Source organism: Ambystoma mexicanum, chromosome 12 (assembly GCF_040938575.1).
Source record: "Ambystoma mexicanum isolate Mex_15411 chromosome 12, UKY_AmexF1_1, whole genome shotgun sequence".
Taxonomy (NCBI): domain Eukaryota; kingdom Metazoa; phylum Chordata; class Amphibia; order Caudata; family Ambystomatidae; genus Ambystoma; species Ambystoma mexicanum.
The window spans coordinates 285,698,553-285,717,972 of NC_090936.1; the positions used below are offsets into that span (position 1 = coordinate 285,698,553).

The following is a 19,420-nucleotide window of genomic DNA, read 5'->3' on the forward strand; positions in this document are numbered from 1 at the left end:
CCGGTTCAAAGTGATTTTGCACTGCTGAAAAGTGACTTTGCACTGCCGACACAAAGCCTGATTCATGGAACCGTACAAAGTATATTTTTACCGTGCAAAGTCCCGGCAAAGTCATTTTGTACTGCAAAAATTACTGCGCTGACTTTGCCCAGACTTTTCAGCCATTCAAATGCAATTTGAACCAGGCAAATATTCCATGAATCAAGCTCAATATGTAACTGCAGTAAAACAACATACATGTTCAAATGATGTGTGCTACATGCTAAGACCTGCATGTTGAGAGCGCAATTAGGCCAAATAACTATCAGGACTGCTATCTATAGATTTCAAAGGGTGTGTCACATTGGAATATAAGGGCCTAATTCACAGAAGCGTTTTATAATGGCAACACCCCATTGGAAAACGCCCTGTGAATTGGTCCCTAAGCGGTCTAATGATTGGTGGCTAAAGTGCTGCTTTGATTACACCCAGCATCCATGTGTGACGGATGGCTGGTGTTCTGTGAATCTGTTGAAATACACTGATACCACTTTAAAGCCGCTGGAGCCCATGGCTTGGATTAACCAAGCTCTGGTGTTCGTTCGCCATACTCTGCAACTGCACCTCCCAGCGAGGAAATGGGGCTGAAAAGTCCCTGCTACAACTCTTTCCCAAATCTCTTGTAGGGGGTGATCACTGTTTGCATACTTGCATAGCACAGAGCCCCTCCATTGGCTTGGTTACCCATAGGTTTGCGTTTCATAATCAAGGCATGTGCATGGTTAACAGGTATTCCCCCATCGTTTGCCGCATCCAGGCAAATGGGGGAAAGCCCCTTTTGATTTGCATTCGTCCGTGCAGTTTTACAGAAAGGGCTCCTATGTCCCTCGTGCAACCTCACTGTGCTCCTCCTGCAGGGCAAATGGCAAAAGCCGGACTTTGCGAAGTAGGGTTGTCACTTTTGTTTAATGCAACACCCCTATTTCTAGAAGCTTTTCCATCTTGGCAACTCTCTGTTATAGATTTGAAAACTGTAGTACAATAACAAGGGGTTTGAAGAATCGACGAAAAACTGAGTGGGTTCTATCAAAATTGGATCCAGTGACTGTCAAGCTGTTCAGGTTTCCAAATGCGCATTAGTCCACTTGCTGATCTTGCCAGATCAAAAGATGACACTGATCATTTCATATCTGAAAATCTTCTTAGTATTAAAGGCAGCTATAAAAACATTACTACAAGCTTTTTTTTTAAGCTTTGAGAGCCAATACATCCTTGGAATAGCTCACTGCACCTGACACATTAACCCACCAAGTCAACATCACAAAAGAAAGACAAAGGAAGAAAAGGTGAGAGTGATTCTTTAACCATTGTGTAAAGTTCACACCAACAACAGAATGGCCTTTTGCAATGTTTAAGAAATGTTGCCGTTATTGCCCGAAACCAAATTAATTCTATAAGAACAAGACATATTAAAAGCTGGATAAGAGACTGAGGAGGGTACACTGTCTTGCCACTGACTTTTCCACATTCCTGCGAGCCTTTCACAGAAAAATACATTTTATTACATTTGCCATTGTATCCTTGTTATTGCACTTGTTAAACATATCGTACAACAGTATTATGGATACCCTGCTCCTTTACACAATAGTAATCTTTAATTTTCCCAATGAAATGCAGATCCCCAAGTAGCAGCCTTGATGTGGGGCCATGAATAGTGTGCCCTCACTTGACACTGGTTAGCTAGAGATAGAACTAAAGAGAGGGGACTACATTCCAGCACACAACTGGTCCATAACATGCCTGAACCTCCCATCCAAACATGACTATATATTCAATAGCTGTTTGCATTCTGGGACATGTAGTTTTGCTTTTCCCAAAGGTGGGTACCGCAGGTCACGTGCAAATCGGCATTGGCTAAAAATAAAACACTGACCACTACTCAGTGTTTTTCCCACCACTGCCTGCTTGTCTCTATGGTAGTTGTGAAGCAGAGCTATATATTATCTCACGCTGTTCGGTCTGGTGTGAGAGGGTTATCCAGTTGACTGTCATTACAGAGCTGTAAGTGACAGAATGCTAGAAAGGAGGCAGGCTTGGCTACCCCATTCTCACGGACTCTGCAATAACTGGGTGTGTTATTAATAAACAGTGCATACTTATCTCAGTATTACAAACTGGCAGCCAACATTTTAGTATGGATAGGTGTAACTAAAATGTGAAGTACGTTGTTCTATGCTTTCAAATTAGCAGGTATCTTTGTAAATTTCTAGAAATACACTGTTGACTTATCATTCACAATAAATCAAATAGCTGGTGCGACCTGTTTTCCGGCCTTGCCTTTAAAATGCATGTGGGCCATTGAAATGTAACAGCCCCAACAGTAGCACTGTGCATAAAGAGTTGGAATGTGTACACAAGAAAGGGTCAATGACGGTGAGCCTGGCCCATTTTCCATGAATTGCTGCCTACTGGACAACTCTTACTTGACAAGAGAGCTATAAATCACAGGAATACCCAAGAATTAAAATACAATTGAGACCTGGGCAGGAAGCCCATTCATCTCATTCTCATCCATCTCAATCAGGAGGATAGCTCAGGGGCATCCTGCTAGCGCAGAGCAATACAGGTTCGATCCCCGGCTCCACGCTTAGAAACCTCTGGACGTTAATCAAATTATGAATAACCAATTATATATATATATATATATATATATATATATATATATATATATATATATTATATATTCTGGCCGACACACACCTTAAAACACCACAGGTCGCATCTGCTGCTGTTATCTTGAGTCTTGAAACGCAGACTGCCTTTGCATGGGAGAGGACATCCGCATGTAGGTCTATGAAACGAACAACCAGACACAGTCAGTTCGAACTAAATCTGAGCGGGCCTCATGTTAGTAATGGTGTCTTAGAAAAGCTATGCAAATCACCAGCATTTGGCAAAGTCATAGCCCAACCGTGCATTCCCCTGCTTCTGGGGTCTGCAACCTTTGGCTCTCCCAGTGTTTTGGACTACAAATCCCATCAGCCATAGCCAGCATAGTTAATGGTGAGAGATCATGTGAGCTGTTGCCCAGAACATCTGGACAGCCACAAGTTGCGGGCTATTGTTAACCTGGTTGAACGGATGTTGGTCTTAATCGCGTTTCCTGTGTAGTGGGATCTTCCCCCACGCTTAATCCTGAATCCTCGGGTCGCCATGGTCTGTGTCCATCACTCTCCCTGGAGTGTAAGGCAGCACCGAGTCCTGCCGCTCACTTCAAGGCAATAAACAGGTGTGCTAAGGAAAAACATGCGATAGTCTGGTGAACATGGTAGCAATCACATGGTAGTCAGCCATCTGTATTTTACATTAAAGAGGCTGATTTGACACTTGTGAGCTAATTTCTGTTGCCCAGGGTGAGCTGACCCCGTACAACTATCTCAGAATCTTGCTGGAAATGAATCATGTTTTTTTCCGATATGGCGCGAGTGGAAATGTTCAATGTGTTTGCCAGTTTCCATGAGCATCTGGAGGTGGGTGGAGGGGGGGGGGTAAACACCTAGATGCCCTGTTCTTCCACAAGCAATTAGACGACCAAACGCAAGAGCTAAATCACAGAACACTTGCCCTGCAGACCTGATCTTGCAAACTGAGGGTCAGGAAAAGCACAACCTGGCGAAACGAACGCCAGCTTTCCTTGTATGGCAATAACGAGAAACCAGCAAAAGCAAACACTAAAAAAAGAGACATTCTGAGAGGGTGAGAGAGATATGCCCCTGCTTTCTGAACTCCCATAGATAACTGTCCCAAAAGGAGGTGTACGGGTGTACAGATGTTCCCAGAAGGACCTCCCCGCTTCACAACTTAAGGGCAATGAATATAGATGAGCTATATTCTGCGTGGGGCGCGAACCACAAATCAGTCTCGTTATTGAGTGGCTAGAGTGACTATAGACACCGCTAAGTGCTGAATTACTGTGCAAGAAACCTCGAGTGTTTTTAAATACTTCTTTTGGGGTCTCATTTAAAGTTTTATCATAGTGTAAAAAAGGGGCGGCAGTAGAATGACCCCACCTTTATTACACCACCACATTCAGAGATTCAATAATGAAACTTTGCAAATTTGCCTGGGTTTGTGCAGAGGTAATTTCCTCTGCGCAAAACCATTCCCTAATGGTGTAATTATATGCAGTCCATGTGACGTTCCAGAATGGGGGATAGCTGAAGAGTACGCAGAAGGGCCTGCATCGTGGAGACCAGCTTCTCACCCCATTGCTTCGTGGCAATCCCAGAGGAAATGTGGCCAAACACTAAATGAGGCCCTAAGACTACATGAAAATTACCATTTGCAGAAATTAAGACAACGTAAAGAAACATGGGTTAAGAAAACTGAGTATAACCATTTGCTGACTGATTTACAATGCAGTACTTAGGAGAGACAGATGGACGAGTATTTTAGCCAGAAATGTTGGGGCACAGCTAAGTGAATAGATATGACATCAAGTATAAGTCCTCTATACGAGGCACCATTATAACCTGATTGCTGAGGAAATGATACCCTTTGCTAATTAAGCATTCCGACCTGAAAACAGAACCACTTGAGTGGTAAATATGAGTTGAAATTGTTATTCCTGAACAAAAATAGTTTTAATGCAGATTTCTATATTTCTAAAGAATACATTAGCCTTCAATTTCTATTGAGGACTTCAAACTCAATAACTGTGATGGAATGCCATCAGTGAGGACAGACTAGCCTGAGCTTTTTTTTTTATATTTGTAACACGAAATAACTTAAGTAAGTCTGCCTCTGGAAGTGAGCTTTGCTAATCAGACCTCACTTTCATAATGCTCTGTGTTGAAAAGTATACAAGTATCTCTGACCGGACCGTCTACTGACACCGTCAAGCAGCCTCCCTGTAGTTTTGAATCATGGAAAACAAAGTAACAGAGTAATATGTACATTTCCACTTGCCTCAGCACCTTCCAGTGTCCGTCCTGGAGGCTCACACTTTTTCCACCCAAAGTGACTCCAGGCCATTTAGCACTTACCAGGCCTGCATTTCATCTATTGCTCACCCACGAGCACAAACACCCCAGCACCTACCCCCACTCCCCTCTTCCTTGCTGCACTTCCACATTCTTAATACTCACAAGGCATAGTAGGTTTGTCCTTTTCTCCCTCCACTGTATTTTAATGTTTCAATCCCAAGTTCCCTCCCTGTTGCCTTCTGGACACTCTGACACAGAATTTACTTACTGTATAAGCACCTACCAAGCGAACAATACATGAATAAATACATTCCTGCAAACAGCCTGATGGAATCCAAAGTTCCTGCAGTTAAGGGCTGCCTTTACCCAGGGGTAACCATAATTCAAATAGCATATAACTGTGTACCCCCATATCCTGGTGGCAGATTAATAAATACATGTAAACTATAACTCGTTTGTTATGGTGGCTGTGGGAATATACAATTATAAAGGCCAAAATCCTTTGGTGTCATTTTATTGTATGCTAGGTTTCCAGTGATGAAATCATTAACATGGCCTTATTTTTATCAGCTGCCTGAGACTGGGTTTCACCAAAAACAAAGCATTTGGGCTCTGTACTAGAAACTTAAATTTGTTCTATTTGGAATGGCTTGTCAATTTCCTCAGTAAACAGTAAGCCCCCCCCCCCCTGAGAGAGGGTCTTGAGAACCAGTGCTTTAAAGGCGAGGGGTGTCAGGCTGGACATTACCATATATTCTTTGATGCAGGGCATGCAGCAGAGATGGAGGAGTTACAGTAGCCTGGAGAGAAGTTGAAGCCAAAAGAGGGGTTCCATCACCTTGAGATTTCTTAAGCCACTCACATTAGCTGAACTCCTTCCCCACAACTTACAGAATAAGCACTGTGAGACTGACATTATCAGGCAAAGACTCTTGCCACAGGAGCCAGGATTTGACCCTCACAGAGGCTTGAAATTGACCAATCCGTTGGGGAAATTGAAAATGTAAGGGATGAAACCTTTGCACTTTAGTGAAGTCATCCTTGGACTTCAGAAGACAGATAATTTCACCTGAAACTTTATCGGGTTCCAGTCTGCCTATAGTCTCTGCCAGAGAGTGGACGACATCGACTTCAAAGAAAGGAGCAATGCCTTCCCCACAACCATCCTAATAAAATAAGAATGCAGAACGAGAATTCCCTTTATCCTTGGAGACCCTAGGCAGGTCCCCCACCAACCCTGGGGCAAGACAAGAAACAGCTCTTAGCTTTGTTTCTCGCCTCAAACTGCTTTTGAGCCAATTCAACCACTTCCAAGACAATTTCAAGCTGTTTGCGCCCACCTAGATCTACATTTGATACTTAAAGGTTTTTTGATCCAATTCAACTATCAAGCAGCTGACTTAACCATCACCTGCCTGCACTTCGGGTGTTTTTGAACTCATCACCATTTCAGAACTGCAGTACACCATCGGATCTCGTTCAACTAACTCAACCACTTCGAGATGCCGCCTTGTCAATCGCTGGCCTGCTCTTCACCCGATTTAAGCTGATCACTTCTGCAGGATCACATCGCATCGTTGGACATTGTTGAGCCCAAATGGCTGTCTAAATGCACTTGATCCATTTGCAACAACTGACTTGACCGTCTTGACACTGACTTCACCAATTGCTAAGTAGTAGAAGCATTTCTCTATGCTATTGAGCCTCAAGAAAAAGACTAAAAGGCATTTCTAGTGATTCTGTTCCCCTTATCTGCCTTTAAAAGCCCTAATAACATTTAAGACCCCACCCCTTACATCTTTGAATACATCATCATTGAATTTAACAATTGAAGCTGAAAATATTGCCTATCTTTCCTTGTCTTCAAGACCCAGATGTCCTCTTTCATAGTAAAGTCTGCATATTCTGTGTCTTCTTGTACATGGATGGATTATTCGCGTTTTTATTAGTGCATTGTATTTTATGGTTGAATTAAGGTCTCTGAGGCAGAAGTAGGTATTGTCTGCCAGAAAAATAAGTCAGCTGTAGTGTTGATGCTGGTCTTTATTAAGCCTTAAGTGCTATTTTGAAACAACAGTCTTGGAGGAGCACAACCCATTTTTTGATGGAAGGGGCACCTTGACTCTGGGGTTCCCATAAATTGCCAAAAGAGCTTGATCATCAGTTGTTGACATTTGTACCATTTCTACGTGTTATACAAGACGAGATGATGGTGCTCACATGGCCACACAGTGGCCAGTCTCTTCCCCTCAGTCTGGGAGTAGGCTTCTCGAGTGTCTATGAGGCTGTGACCGTCACCACAGATGATTCTCTGAGGTGTGTACGCTCCTTGCTAATGTTGTGATAAAATCAAATCCAGACCAATGCTACTGGCATCATCTACTAGTTTGGTGCACATTTCTGAATGGAGGCAATGTAGTCCACACTAACAATCCTGAATTGAATGTCTTGAGACACTGTTTGGCAGTCTGGGATCCACACATAACACATAGATCTATAATGTTTGGATGTGATGTGGTAGTGGGCTGCTGACTGAGCATATACTGAACACAATAACTGTCCTTCCCAAGAAAAGAACCCTGTGGGGTGAAGCTTGTAGGTGCTGGCATTAACATGGGGGTGTCTGATTTAGGCGGATTTGGCCTCATGCCATTTTAGGATGCAAGGGGCCTGTATCATGGAAGTGTTTAATAATGGCGCAATCCCATAGGAAAATGTTCCATGAATCAGGCCCAATGTGTCCATAACATTTGAGTGTTGACTTGTTAAATTCACACTTTGACGTTTTCAGCATGTGATGAGCACCTTCTATGGCAATGCAGACTCGCCTGAGGGCATTGTCGGGATGTAATCATGATGACTGAACTGCATAAACAGGATATCCTTGCTGTAATAGAGGCAACCCAAGATGTGTTGTAGGTACATTCTGATGTCTTTCCGGGAGACTTCAGTAGCTGTGGACATGCCAATACCTTGATGCTTATATTGGAATTGACCTCTGTGAGTAGCACAGGTGGTGATGTACCAGGAGGCACAGTCCAGCTTCAGCTGGTGGTAGCCTTTTATGGGGTCCAGCTTGGAAAATACAGTAGCGCTGTTGGGACAGTGAATTATGTGATTGATTTATGGGATCAGGTGTTGTTACAGTTGAATAGTCATGTAGGGCATTTGCCCATCTACACAGATATGTATTTTTCACTGCCATTCCTCTTTGTCACAGTCACACTTGGGGATATCCAAGGTATGGGCCTAGTGTAAGGTTCAATGACACCTGGGTCTAGCCGCAATTGGAGTTCAGCATGGTGAAGTGGGAAAAGTGAACAAAAGGCTCCCACCAAACCCCTCTCACCCCTGGCCTAGAGGATCAGGGCCCAGACACCCGCCACGAGAGGAGTTTGTCCATCTACCAGACGACCAAATACCCTGGTACAGGAACATACGGATGTGCCCACTCGCGTGCCCACCCGCCTGCCCACCAGCCTGCCCTGCACATGCCGACACCTGCGGCATGGATGGACTCGACTGAACCATCCAGCACTAAATCAACACATCGTTAGAGATGCCATGACGACCTAGCCAACGGTCAGCACACCCGTGCAAACATGCACACTGGACACTCCCACACCAATCCACACGAAGAACATACTCAGTGCTATGACGTAGGCGACGGACACACCCATGGACGTGCATCTTTATTATTTTTCACATAGGCTTTTCAAAATGCAGAAACGCAAGACGCATAATGAACTCATCTAAAAAGCTTGCTCACGCTCCATAACGAGAAATATAACGAAGACACGATACTGGGGATGAAGCAATATGATACCATAACCTAAAGAGCCTGTGTATCAAATGGCTCCACTTATGCACCAGACCCAAGTAGGCCGCAAGCAAAAGCTTCCAGGAACATTGAATGAGCAAGAGTTCGGTTGCTGACCCTGCAGAATGAGCCCGGCGAAAGCAGACAGTCAAGGGCACAACGTTGCAAACTCGCATACCGCAAGCCGACGCCAAGGTCACACCTGCAAATTAAGCCAGGCACACAGTGAGAAATGCAATATTAATTGTGCAGAATTCTGCCTCAACCATGGTCCCACCTCACGTGACCAAGCCGAACCTGATAGGGTGCCAAGCCCAGGAGGAAGGAGGCGCCTGGATCCCCCGTCTCAAGACACAGGCAGATACAATTAAGCGACTCAATGGACATCTGCGGCGGTGGGAGTAGTCGGCCTTCCAGCATATGAATAAATCCTCACATTGTCTGCACATACCCATAGTGAAACACTGTTGCAAATGACAGGTGCACCGCGAGCTGGGAACAGCGATGGTCCCAGACTGGTGGGCTCGCGGGTGGACCAATCAGAACATGGGGCTTTTATCACTGACGCCATTAACATTGACCAATCCTCAGGGGTCTTCATGTAACAATTTTTATGTATCAAATTGAAGGGACAACCCAAGTATACCACCTGACTGACCCTTAACCACTAACAACGTTCTCTATACGTATGCTATACTAACCCTACCACTCGGGGAACCAATCCAGAGTGGCGATAGGTTTTTTTGCTAACTTTCCCAGGTGACGCAAGTAGCGCGTCATACTAAGGTAAAAAGGGCCTGCGAGCGCAACGATGAAGAGAGAGTGTCAGGACGGACGCGTACGATCCTTGACCCATCCCTGCCATTTTGTTTAATAAACAGCAGAACCACCTTGCTTCTTGCGTGTGTCTCATACTCTATTTCTTTTTGGGATATACGGGAGGAGTTGGGGCCTCCCTGCCCGGAGGTCCGCGGACGGCCCAGCCGACCCCGGGAGAATTTCCCCCCGACAATGGTGAAGGACAGGTTAACGGTTGTCACAAAGGGCAATCCCTGTAACAAGGGACTATGATGAAGAAGAAGGACTGCGCTGAAGGAGAAGGATTCTGATGTACGGGTGAATGAAAAGGAGCACAGTGAAGGAGAATGGCTGTGGCAAAGTTCTCTGAATGAAGGGGAAGGACTTTGATGAAGGAGAAGGGCTTTGGCAAAAGACTGTGATAAAGTTGAAGAACTAAAATGAAGACAAAGGACTGTGACAAAGAAGACAGGCTATGACTAGGGAGGACTGTGATGAAGGTCTGTAAATAAGGAAAGGGACTGGGATGTAAGAGATGGACTGTTATGACATGGTATGACAAAGGAGAAACATTGTGATGAAAAACAGACGTAGAGGACAATGATGAAGGTGAAGAGATTTGGTGAAGGAGGGCTGATGAGGGAGGACTGTGACAAAAGACTGTAATAAAGGGTGATGATGAAGGAAAAGGGCTGTGATGAAAAAGGAGGGTTATGACAAAGGGCTTTGACAAAAGGGAAGTACTGTGATGAAGGAGAGGGGATTTAATTGATAAGGAACACATTGAAGGACAGTAAAGAAGAACTGTACTGAATGAGGCCTGTTATGAATGACTGGGACAATGAAGAAGCACTATTATGAAGGACATCAATGAAGGAGGAGTACTGTGCAGAAGGAATGTGACGAAGGAGAAATACTGAGCTGAAGGGGACTATGCAGAAGGACTATGAAGGAGAATGGTTGTCACAAAGGAGAGAAACGTGAGGGAGAACAACTGTGATGATGAAGGATGATTGAGACAAGTGAGAACGGCTGTGATGAAGGACTGTGACAATAGAGAACTGCAGTAACAATGAAGAAGGACTGTGATGAAGGACTGTGACAAAAATAAGGGACTATGATGGATAAGCACCAGGACAAAGGAGCGGGTCTATGACACAAGAAAATTGGCATAATGAAGCAGAAGGACAGTGGTGAAGCAGAAGGAAAAGCTACGGTAAAGGAGAAGGACAGAAGTTGAAGAAGAACTGACAAATAATGATTGTGACAAAGAAGAATGAATGCGACAAAGAAGAGTAGCTGTGATGAAAGAAAATGACTGCGGTGAAGGACTTTGACAAAGAAAAAGGAATGTGATGAAGGACTGTGTTAAAGCGGAAGGACTGTGACAAGGAGAATGTCTACTAGAAAGGAATTATGAAGTGGGACTGTGATGAAGGATCGATCAAGGAGAAGGACTATGATGAAGGAGAAGGACTGTGACAAAGTTCTCTGATGAAGGGCAATGACTGCGATGGAGGAGAAGCGCTCTGACAAAGGATTTTGATAAAGCTGAAGAACTAAAATGAAGACAAATGACTGTGACAAAGGAGAAGGGCTGTGACTAGGAGGGACTGTAAATAAGGAAAAGGATTTTGATTAAAGAGAAGGATCTCAATGAAGTACTATGGCAAAAGAGAAGGACTGTAATGAATGACTGAAGAAAAGGGTGATGATAAAGTTGAAGACTAGGCCTATGATGAATGAGAAAGTCTGAGCTAAAGGAGAAAGACTTTGGTGAAGAAGGACAATGTTGAAGGAAAATGATGAAGCAGAAGGCCTAGAGACTATGGCAAAGTACAAGGATTAAGGTACAGAGGATTAAGATGAAGGAGCAGCATCATGACAAAGTAGAAAACCTATAATAAAGTAAAGTACTATGACAAAGGAGAAGGGCTATGATGGTAGAGAAGGATTGTGAACAAGAACTATGGTGAAAGGGAAGGATCATAATGAAGCACCAAAATCAAGGAAAATAACTCAGGTGAAATAGAAGGATGAGGACAGAGGACTTTAATGAAGGAGGAAGACTGTCACAAAGGAGAAAGAGTTTGCTAATAGGAACGTACTGTGATGAAGGAGATTAACTCAGATGAAGAGAACACATTTGTGTCAGGAGTATAGCTTAGGGACAACGCGCTCGTCTTGGAAGCAAGACGACGCAGCTTAGAAATCTCTGGGTATTAAGCACGTTATAAATACCCCTTACAATTCCAATATAGTGATGAAGGAGAAAGGTTGTAACAAAGGAGAAGGTCTAGGATGAAAGGTTTTGAGGAAGGAGAAGAATCATGACAAAAGACTAACATGATGGAGAAAAGCTATGGCAAAGCAGACGATCTAGAAAAAAGAATGGTGTGCATAAGATCACACAAAATAACAATTTATGATGCAGCCAATTCATGCCAAAAAAAGCAATTGCCATGCAGATCAAATAGTCTGTTTCTACACACTTTGTCTCTTCTCTCTCTTCTTTGTAGCAATGTTTTGGCCACACGGCAGTGCCAACATACTGCCATGCATGTTCAAACCAAATAAAGCAAGATAAAATACATGCACCAAGCTTGGGTGCACCAGAAAGGCACAAATTAAACAATGTACAAGGGGGCTTTACACACATACGAAAGGACATAAACATAGGAATACTTTGACACAGCTGGCTGAGCCAGCTTTCGGCCAAAACTACAAAAGAAATGCAGCAGACTTTTAACTATTGGCATCCACCAAGGGGCATGGTTACAGGAAGCTGTGTACATGTTTTTAATTCTGCTAAACCGGAATCAAAACTACCTCTCCGAAATGCAAAGATAAAGGAATGGTGATGTTAATATTGCCTTCCAACACTGCAGTCACTTCTTTCTTTACAATAGTTCTGCTTTCCCACAGAGGCGTAGACAGGGCCTGAGTGGGCTAGGCCCACCCCTAATCTGTAAATGCCCACTCAGCAGCTTTGTGGGCATTTACAGATGCTAATGTCACTGCGGCGGGCCCAACTACATTAGCCAAGTGCCCCACTTGCTAGACAGTCCTGGCTACGCCTCTGCTTTCCCACCTTACAGCACACACATCAACAGGGCGCCCCATTATTTTACCAAGGAGTCAAAGCAAGCAGGATTAACATAAGCAATGTCCTGTAGGTAGGTAGCAGCAGCAGCACAGACAGTACATCAAAGGCTGGGACAGGCACTGCGCGCAAGCATGTTCAGTGAATCATTTGCAGATGCGAACCTTCAAACATGTCCACCATTCTGAAGAAGGCCAGAGACAGTGAGGACTTTCCGCTGCCAGTGCGACCACAGATTCCCACCTGTAAGAAAAGAGCAGCAGGGACGCTTTTTTTAAACTGCAATTGTTGGACACAGCTGAATAATCCATACAGTTAATGTTAGATATGTTAACGGGCAGCCTTTGCACAGGACGCTCTCAAAGAGTGGTGATTTCTTCTGCATCCCGAAATGAGTGGGGGGTAACTCAACCGCTAAATGATATCAGGTAATAATGTCCCCATACATAATGTCCCCATTCATAATGTCGCCGGGAAAAGTCATTGGGGACATTATATATGGTGGCATTATGTATGGGGGTGAGTTGCACGGATGTCCCCTGCTCCCCTTGTAAAAAAAAAGGGGGGGATGTGGGGGTGTCCCCCGCATGTTCAATGTAATAATGTCTCCGCAAAAAACTGCAACTTTTTTGTCAGGAGACATTTTTGAGGGGACATTATTACAAGGAACCCGCTAAATCAGGCAGTATGGCACATTTGTACACGGGCAAACCCTGTTTGCACATGCACAGGGATCTGTGCACACTCACATTTGCACAAGTGCATATTCACTTGCACTGCCAATATTCCACACATCAACTTACTGCGGCAATCATTTTTGTATGTAATATGGAGCAAAGCACCAGTTGTGCTATCACTGGGTTTACACGTATGATTCCCAAATGTTAATGGTTTTATGAACTACATGTATGTCTTCCTGCTTTCTCCACCACTTCCTGCGTAAGGCAGCCACTTTGTCGGGGCGGTATAATGGTACATTTGCCCATGGGCAAGCACTATTGGCACATGTACAGTGTGCACACGCTATTGCATCTGTGCCCGTGTAGATACACTTGCAAAGTAATAGCACATGCAAAATCTTGCACACCTAGTTACTGCATCAGCCTTTTCTGTCTGAAATATGATGCAAGTCCCAGTGTGTCCGCTGTGCTATCACTTCGCTAGCGCCTAGTTATTGCGCTCCCGCATGGATTTACATTTTCAATATCTTCCTTATTGTTAATTACTTTGGGAACTACATGTAAGAAACCTTAGTGGTTAAAGGATTTCTGTGTGATGGAGATAACTATTTTGCCAAACCACTTTATCCCGTTCTGCTCCCCTTTCCTATTGTGGTGCAACCCGCTCTTATCTCGGTTTACTTTTAAAGCATGCTGTCACCCTTTCGTCATCCCTTAATAACCCAATGCACTTCGACTTATACTAGGAATTACATGAAAACATAGTATCAGTATTAGCACTGCACAATATCACCTCAAAGAAGACCTATACACATTCTGCATGCTCAAACAGCATCAATTACACCCAGTGTATGTCCCCTGGAAGGCAGGATGTCATTATTGGGATGTGTGGCGAATCACTTCCCCTGTGCCCTTACTTTCTCAATTTGAATCATGCCATATTAATTAATCTATGGAAGTAACCGTCCTGTTACCCATATCGCACTCAGTATTTCCTAGGTGCTTCCAATTTTATAAGATAGCGACTCAAGGAAGACTTAGGTGAAGCAAAATGCGTAGGATCACGCAATGATATCAACTTGGGAAGGCAGGAATAGAAGCAAGGTCTCCTATAGAAAGGACAGCAAGCAGAGGTTGTAAAAAAGGCTGATTATATTGTGTAGCACTTAATTACTTTCACTAGAAGCATTGTCTTAGAGCAGGGGTGTTGCTAGGTCTGGAAAAGATCCAGGGCTATGCTAATTTTGGACCTGTCGGGACTGGGGGCTAGCTAGCCTTTTTGGTTGTAACCCCTGAGCTTCTATCTGGGGCTACAACCAAAAGACTCAGGGTCATAGCCACCTCAGCCCCCGCCTTAACAACGCACCTGTCTTAGAGAAGGAGTCTTCAAGTCAGATCCTTGAGAGCCAAATCCAGGCAGGTTTTGAGGATATCCACATGAAACACATATCAGTAATGTGAATCTGAAGGGGAGTTGTTTCTTTAGCCATTGGTTCTCCGGAAAACCTGGTTTGGCAGAGGCTTGAGAGGACAGGACTTAACGACATGGGCCAGAAGACTTGATCATGTACTCGAAACATGCTTGCCCAGCAACCGTATCAGGCCCTATGTCGGCAGGAGACTTGAAGTGTGCACCTTACCTTCTGTCCTGGTTTAATGTAAGCCTTAACATGCTTCAGGACTGGCTTGAGGTTACTTTCATATCGCACACACAAATCATGGATTTTGATTTCACCATTCTGCGGCCAGTCCTCCGGAACCTGTGATAGATCTGAAAATCAGGAATAAAAAAGAATCAGTCGATAGAATTAGAATTTTGGAAGTCTGTTCTCTTCCACAGGATGCTTTTCTATTTTCAATTAAGCTCCTATCTACAGTGGCGAGAGGCCAAAGGTCAAAATAGTGAAAAATGATTGCTTCAACTGGATAGCTAAATGTTTAAATGTTTTACTTATAATTGAGTTGGAATCGGTCGAAATTACGATTTGTTCTGCAGACATTCTGAAAGCAGATTTTTCCACCAAGTGGAAAGGGTCCATGTAATAATGTCAGTGTAAAAAGTCACCAGGTAGGCGATTTTTCTTTCCCTGACCCCTAAAATTCTTTCCCCAAATATTCTAGGAGGGATATAGTTATATATTATTATCTCCAATCGTTGAATATTTGGGGAGAGTGCTTGATTGTCTGCAAGGTGCATTTTTAGGGAAATGTCGCCACTGGGCGGCCATTTTCACAGTGCGATTATCAGCGGATGCGGTGGAAAGTACAGCAGCCAAATGAGAACCATGAAAACTGAAAATCTGTGTTGACGGAGCCAGGTTATCTCTAAAGCAATAACATTATTCACAAATGTATTCTACAAACAAATACCACCATTATGTCGAAATGTATGCATTATAGGAGGTTGGTCATAGGTAAGGAAAATTAAATTATTATCATAAATATTGAACGTAAACACATGGAAAAGGAATACAGCATGGCGGCCAATTACACACTGCTTAGGGAAAGCATAGCGCACTGGATCCTGGCTGTGTCGGCACAACTCCATCCAAAGAAGAATGGTACCAGTTATGTAGAAACCAAGTAAACATTATCAACATATCTTGAAATCACACTACCGTTATTAGGAGCCGATTCACAAAGAAGCTGCCAAGGGGATCATTGCCAAATGAGCAGAGTGAAAAATGAAAATGCAGGTTTAGTGCTTTCGTGCCCTCATTTTGTGCCCAACTAATTTCCTTGCCCTTCCAAGGCAGGGGAGCGGCACAACGCAAAGTTTGCATCTTCACTCGGCTTTCCTCCTCCGACTTGGAAGAGCACATAGGTTTACGACTGCATGAGATTTTCATGCCAGTGTAAAACAAATGGATTCCTAGGGAATCTACCAAACGTTAGCACCTACCAATCAGCAGGTGGATTCTGCAGGGACCTGTTAGTAAATGCTGCCTGCAAAACATAATGTGCAAGCAGCATTTACTTTTTTTTTTACAAATCGGAGAATAAAACCGAAGAGAAAAGGCAATGTTCCTTGGTTTCACTTGTCAGTTGTGCGCTAGGCTTTGTAAATCTTTAAAACGTCATGTCGTGGACACAACAGCTGGTAAGTGCTAACTTTGGTGGTCCCCTGCATTATGATTCACATTTACATATCAGTTTCCCACTGCACCCCATTTAAAAAGAGGGTATATGTGTAACTCAGTCTTATCCCTAATTTACAATAAGGTAGAGTTACACATATTAATTTCTTTTTTAATCTAATTGTCCTCTCTAAGGTTAAGACACAGGTAAATCAGAGTAACTTATTTTTGACTCAGTATGGGGGGCCATTTGGGATATAATTCAGGATTTATAAATGTATATACTGAACACTGAACATTCCTGTGATGCCATCGGGGGTCAAGGATCGTGTGATGTCACCTCCACTACCCCTGGCATTTTGGTGAAATGAGGTCCCTGCTTAAGTGACCGCCCATCAACTGAAGTAAGGGAAGAACAATCTACGGCATATCAACTTACTCATTGAAAGATAGATAAGCTAGAATCATGCCAAAGAACAATCATGCAGAGATCGGGCTGGAAGGGTAAGGGTGATATATCAATAACACCCTGGCCTACAACGTAAACACAGGCAGCAATGGATCAACGACAGGCAATAGATAGGAAGGGAGTGGGTGATTGTAAAAATATAGCACCAATACCAGCGTGGGGTACAATACATGCCTCAACCTGGTACACAAAGGTCGGAAATAACACAGCTGGGAACTTGCCACACCATCACTCCTAACAATTAGAATGACAGGATAAAAAAAGAGAAAGAATATGCCTACTCCATAGGACAACCGTATACATAAAACAAGAATTATAAGGACGAAGAGACATATGTCCCACTAACTCAAAAGCTCACATTTCGGCATACTTAACACACACCAAAATCCACACAACCACACTCTCGCACAGCAAACCGCAGGCACTTAGCCACACTGCAACAACGAACAAACAACACATAACTCGCACCAATAGCACACGTGGACTCACATCGCTCCAATATTCACACCCAAGCTGCGCGCACTGTGAAAACCGAACTGAAGCTGCCAACAGGACATCACTTTTATTACTTTCCCACTCCCTCTTCACCCACTTATCCCCCCGCCTTCTTGTTTGCAGATCTGCCTGAGCACCTGGGGACTAATTCCATTGGTGACGGTGCGTGGTACAAATACCTTTAACATTAACATTAACATGCTGCATAAGTAATCATTTTGAAATGGCTGAAAAGGTGCGGTTTGACATGCAGGTGACTTTTTATCACACATTACTTTACCATAAAACACTTCCAAAATATGATTTCCGAATGCATTGTGATTGTTATGCTTTTGTCACATCTGTTAGTCAACTTCTGCTTTCTCTCTCCAAATGGTTTGACAGCTCCCATGATCCTTCACCATTGACTGTGCTGGCTGGGGCTGGTGGAACGTGTAGTCCAAATCATCTTCACCAAAGGGTCCATAGCCCTGCACTAGTCTGAAACATCTTCATGTTAATTAACTCTTTGCATTGTAATTTGGGTACTGTTAATCTCCCCTTTAGAACATCAGTTTAAGTTTTCGCTTTGCATTTTGCAAGGGTGGTTCTGTTGTAGTTATAACAATGCACGCTGGCATCTCCATAAGGAGTACATGTTTGAAATGCTGTAACATTTGAATCTACAGTGTTGCATGGGGGAACCTAAGCAGGCCTGATGCCATGCACCGTGAACGTGAATCTGATATGGTCATTGCTATCAAAGATCGTTCCTACTTAAGATTTGTGTTTTCAATGCCAAGGAAGCGCCACGAGGGACTTTAAGCTCTAATCATTAAAAATATAAGTATGCAAATTAAAATGAGGTGTAGCATTGCTAAGCGTTAGGTTACTATAGTAATTTGCCCATAATGTCTGGTGACGTTTCAGTCCTGATCCACTAACATGTGAAGATGCCAAGAGGAAAAAAAGTGCCGGTGCATAAAATGGCTGCCACACATTCACAATTGTGTGCCCTGGTTCGCAGTCTAAGCACTGGGCCCCTGTGCTTCAGGAGGGCCTGCTGCTTTCTGGTGTTGACTCATAGGTGGCTAAAGTCACGTATATTAGCACGGGAGTGCCAAGAGAGAAGGAGATGATGAACAAGATGGTGGCCTGAAGAGGAGATGGCACAATGTTCTGCAGATAGGTCATTTCCCTCCACTGCCAGCCAGTGCACAGCCTCTATGTGAATGTTCATGCCTTGCCCAGCCCACTAACCTCCTGTCCCTGCACATCCCATGTTCATGATACAATATTTCCCCCTGGTGTCAATCAGGTGCAGCGCAACGTGCAGCAAATTAACTCCAAAGGGTAAAGAAATTGGGAAAGTCTCCGGTTTTGGCTCTAATGCAAGTTACAGCAATATTTCCATGTTCTACACTATCGGGAAACCTCTTTGATATGTTTATTAGTCCTCCTATAAGTGTGCACACATTAACTTTAGCAAATGTCATGCTTTTAAAAGTAATTACTGGATATGTTGGGTCTATTTAAGTACCGATGGTGAATTTACTGCACGTTTGGAGAGGTGATATCAACCTCGCAAGACTCGCTGTAAATTGCTCATAGTTACTGAAATAGGCCTTACATGCCCAGTAAAGGTAGTGTTTGTACACACACATCACATTGTCAATAGACATGGTGAAAGGACTTCTGTAACACTGCGTGTCATTTAGAAGCAAATGTATTGACCTTTGAAAGCTTGTTGGTTGAAAGGGTCCAAAGGCCACCTGTGAGAAGGGGGGCATCTCTAACACCGTTTACCAGCTGTAGACTGGTGGCATGGAACACTGGGCCACTCTTCACTCATCAAACCATTCCCCCTCATGAAGAAGATAACATTGTAAGACTCAAACACGAGGTGCTGCAAAAGATTGCTCTCTTGGGGTACCAGTAGATTTCCTGCAGAGGGAATGAAGCGGTGGCAGAGGAAAGGAGTTGGTTAGTGATCCCAGCCAGGTGCACCGAAGCCTGGCGCAACATATGCATCAGC

General features: G+C 43.7%; 1 protein-coding gene across 4 annotated transcripts in view; it reads right to left on the reverse strand.

The window, feature by feature from the left end:
• The window catches only part of ABCC9 (ATP binding cassette subfamily C member 9), a 1,387,936-nt gene that overhangs the window by 165,876 nt on the left and 1,202,640 nt on the right, over window positions 1-19,420 (reverse strand). For all 4 annotated transcript variants that reach the window (XM_069628445.1, XM_069628446.1, XM_069628447.1 and 1 more), the window contains 2 exons: window positions 15,006-15,136; window positions 12,850-12,928 (listed from right to left, as the gene is read on the reverse strand). In XM_069628445.1, coding sequence (XP_069484546.1) covers window positions 12,850-12,928; window positions 15,006-15,136 — 210 coding nt within the window. The remainder of the gene's footprint in view (window positions 1-12,849; window positions 12,929-15,005; window positions 15,137-19,420) is intronic.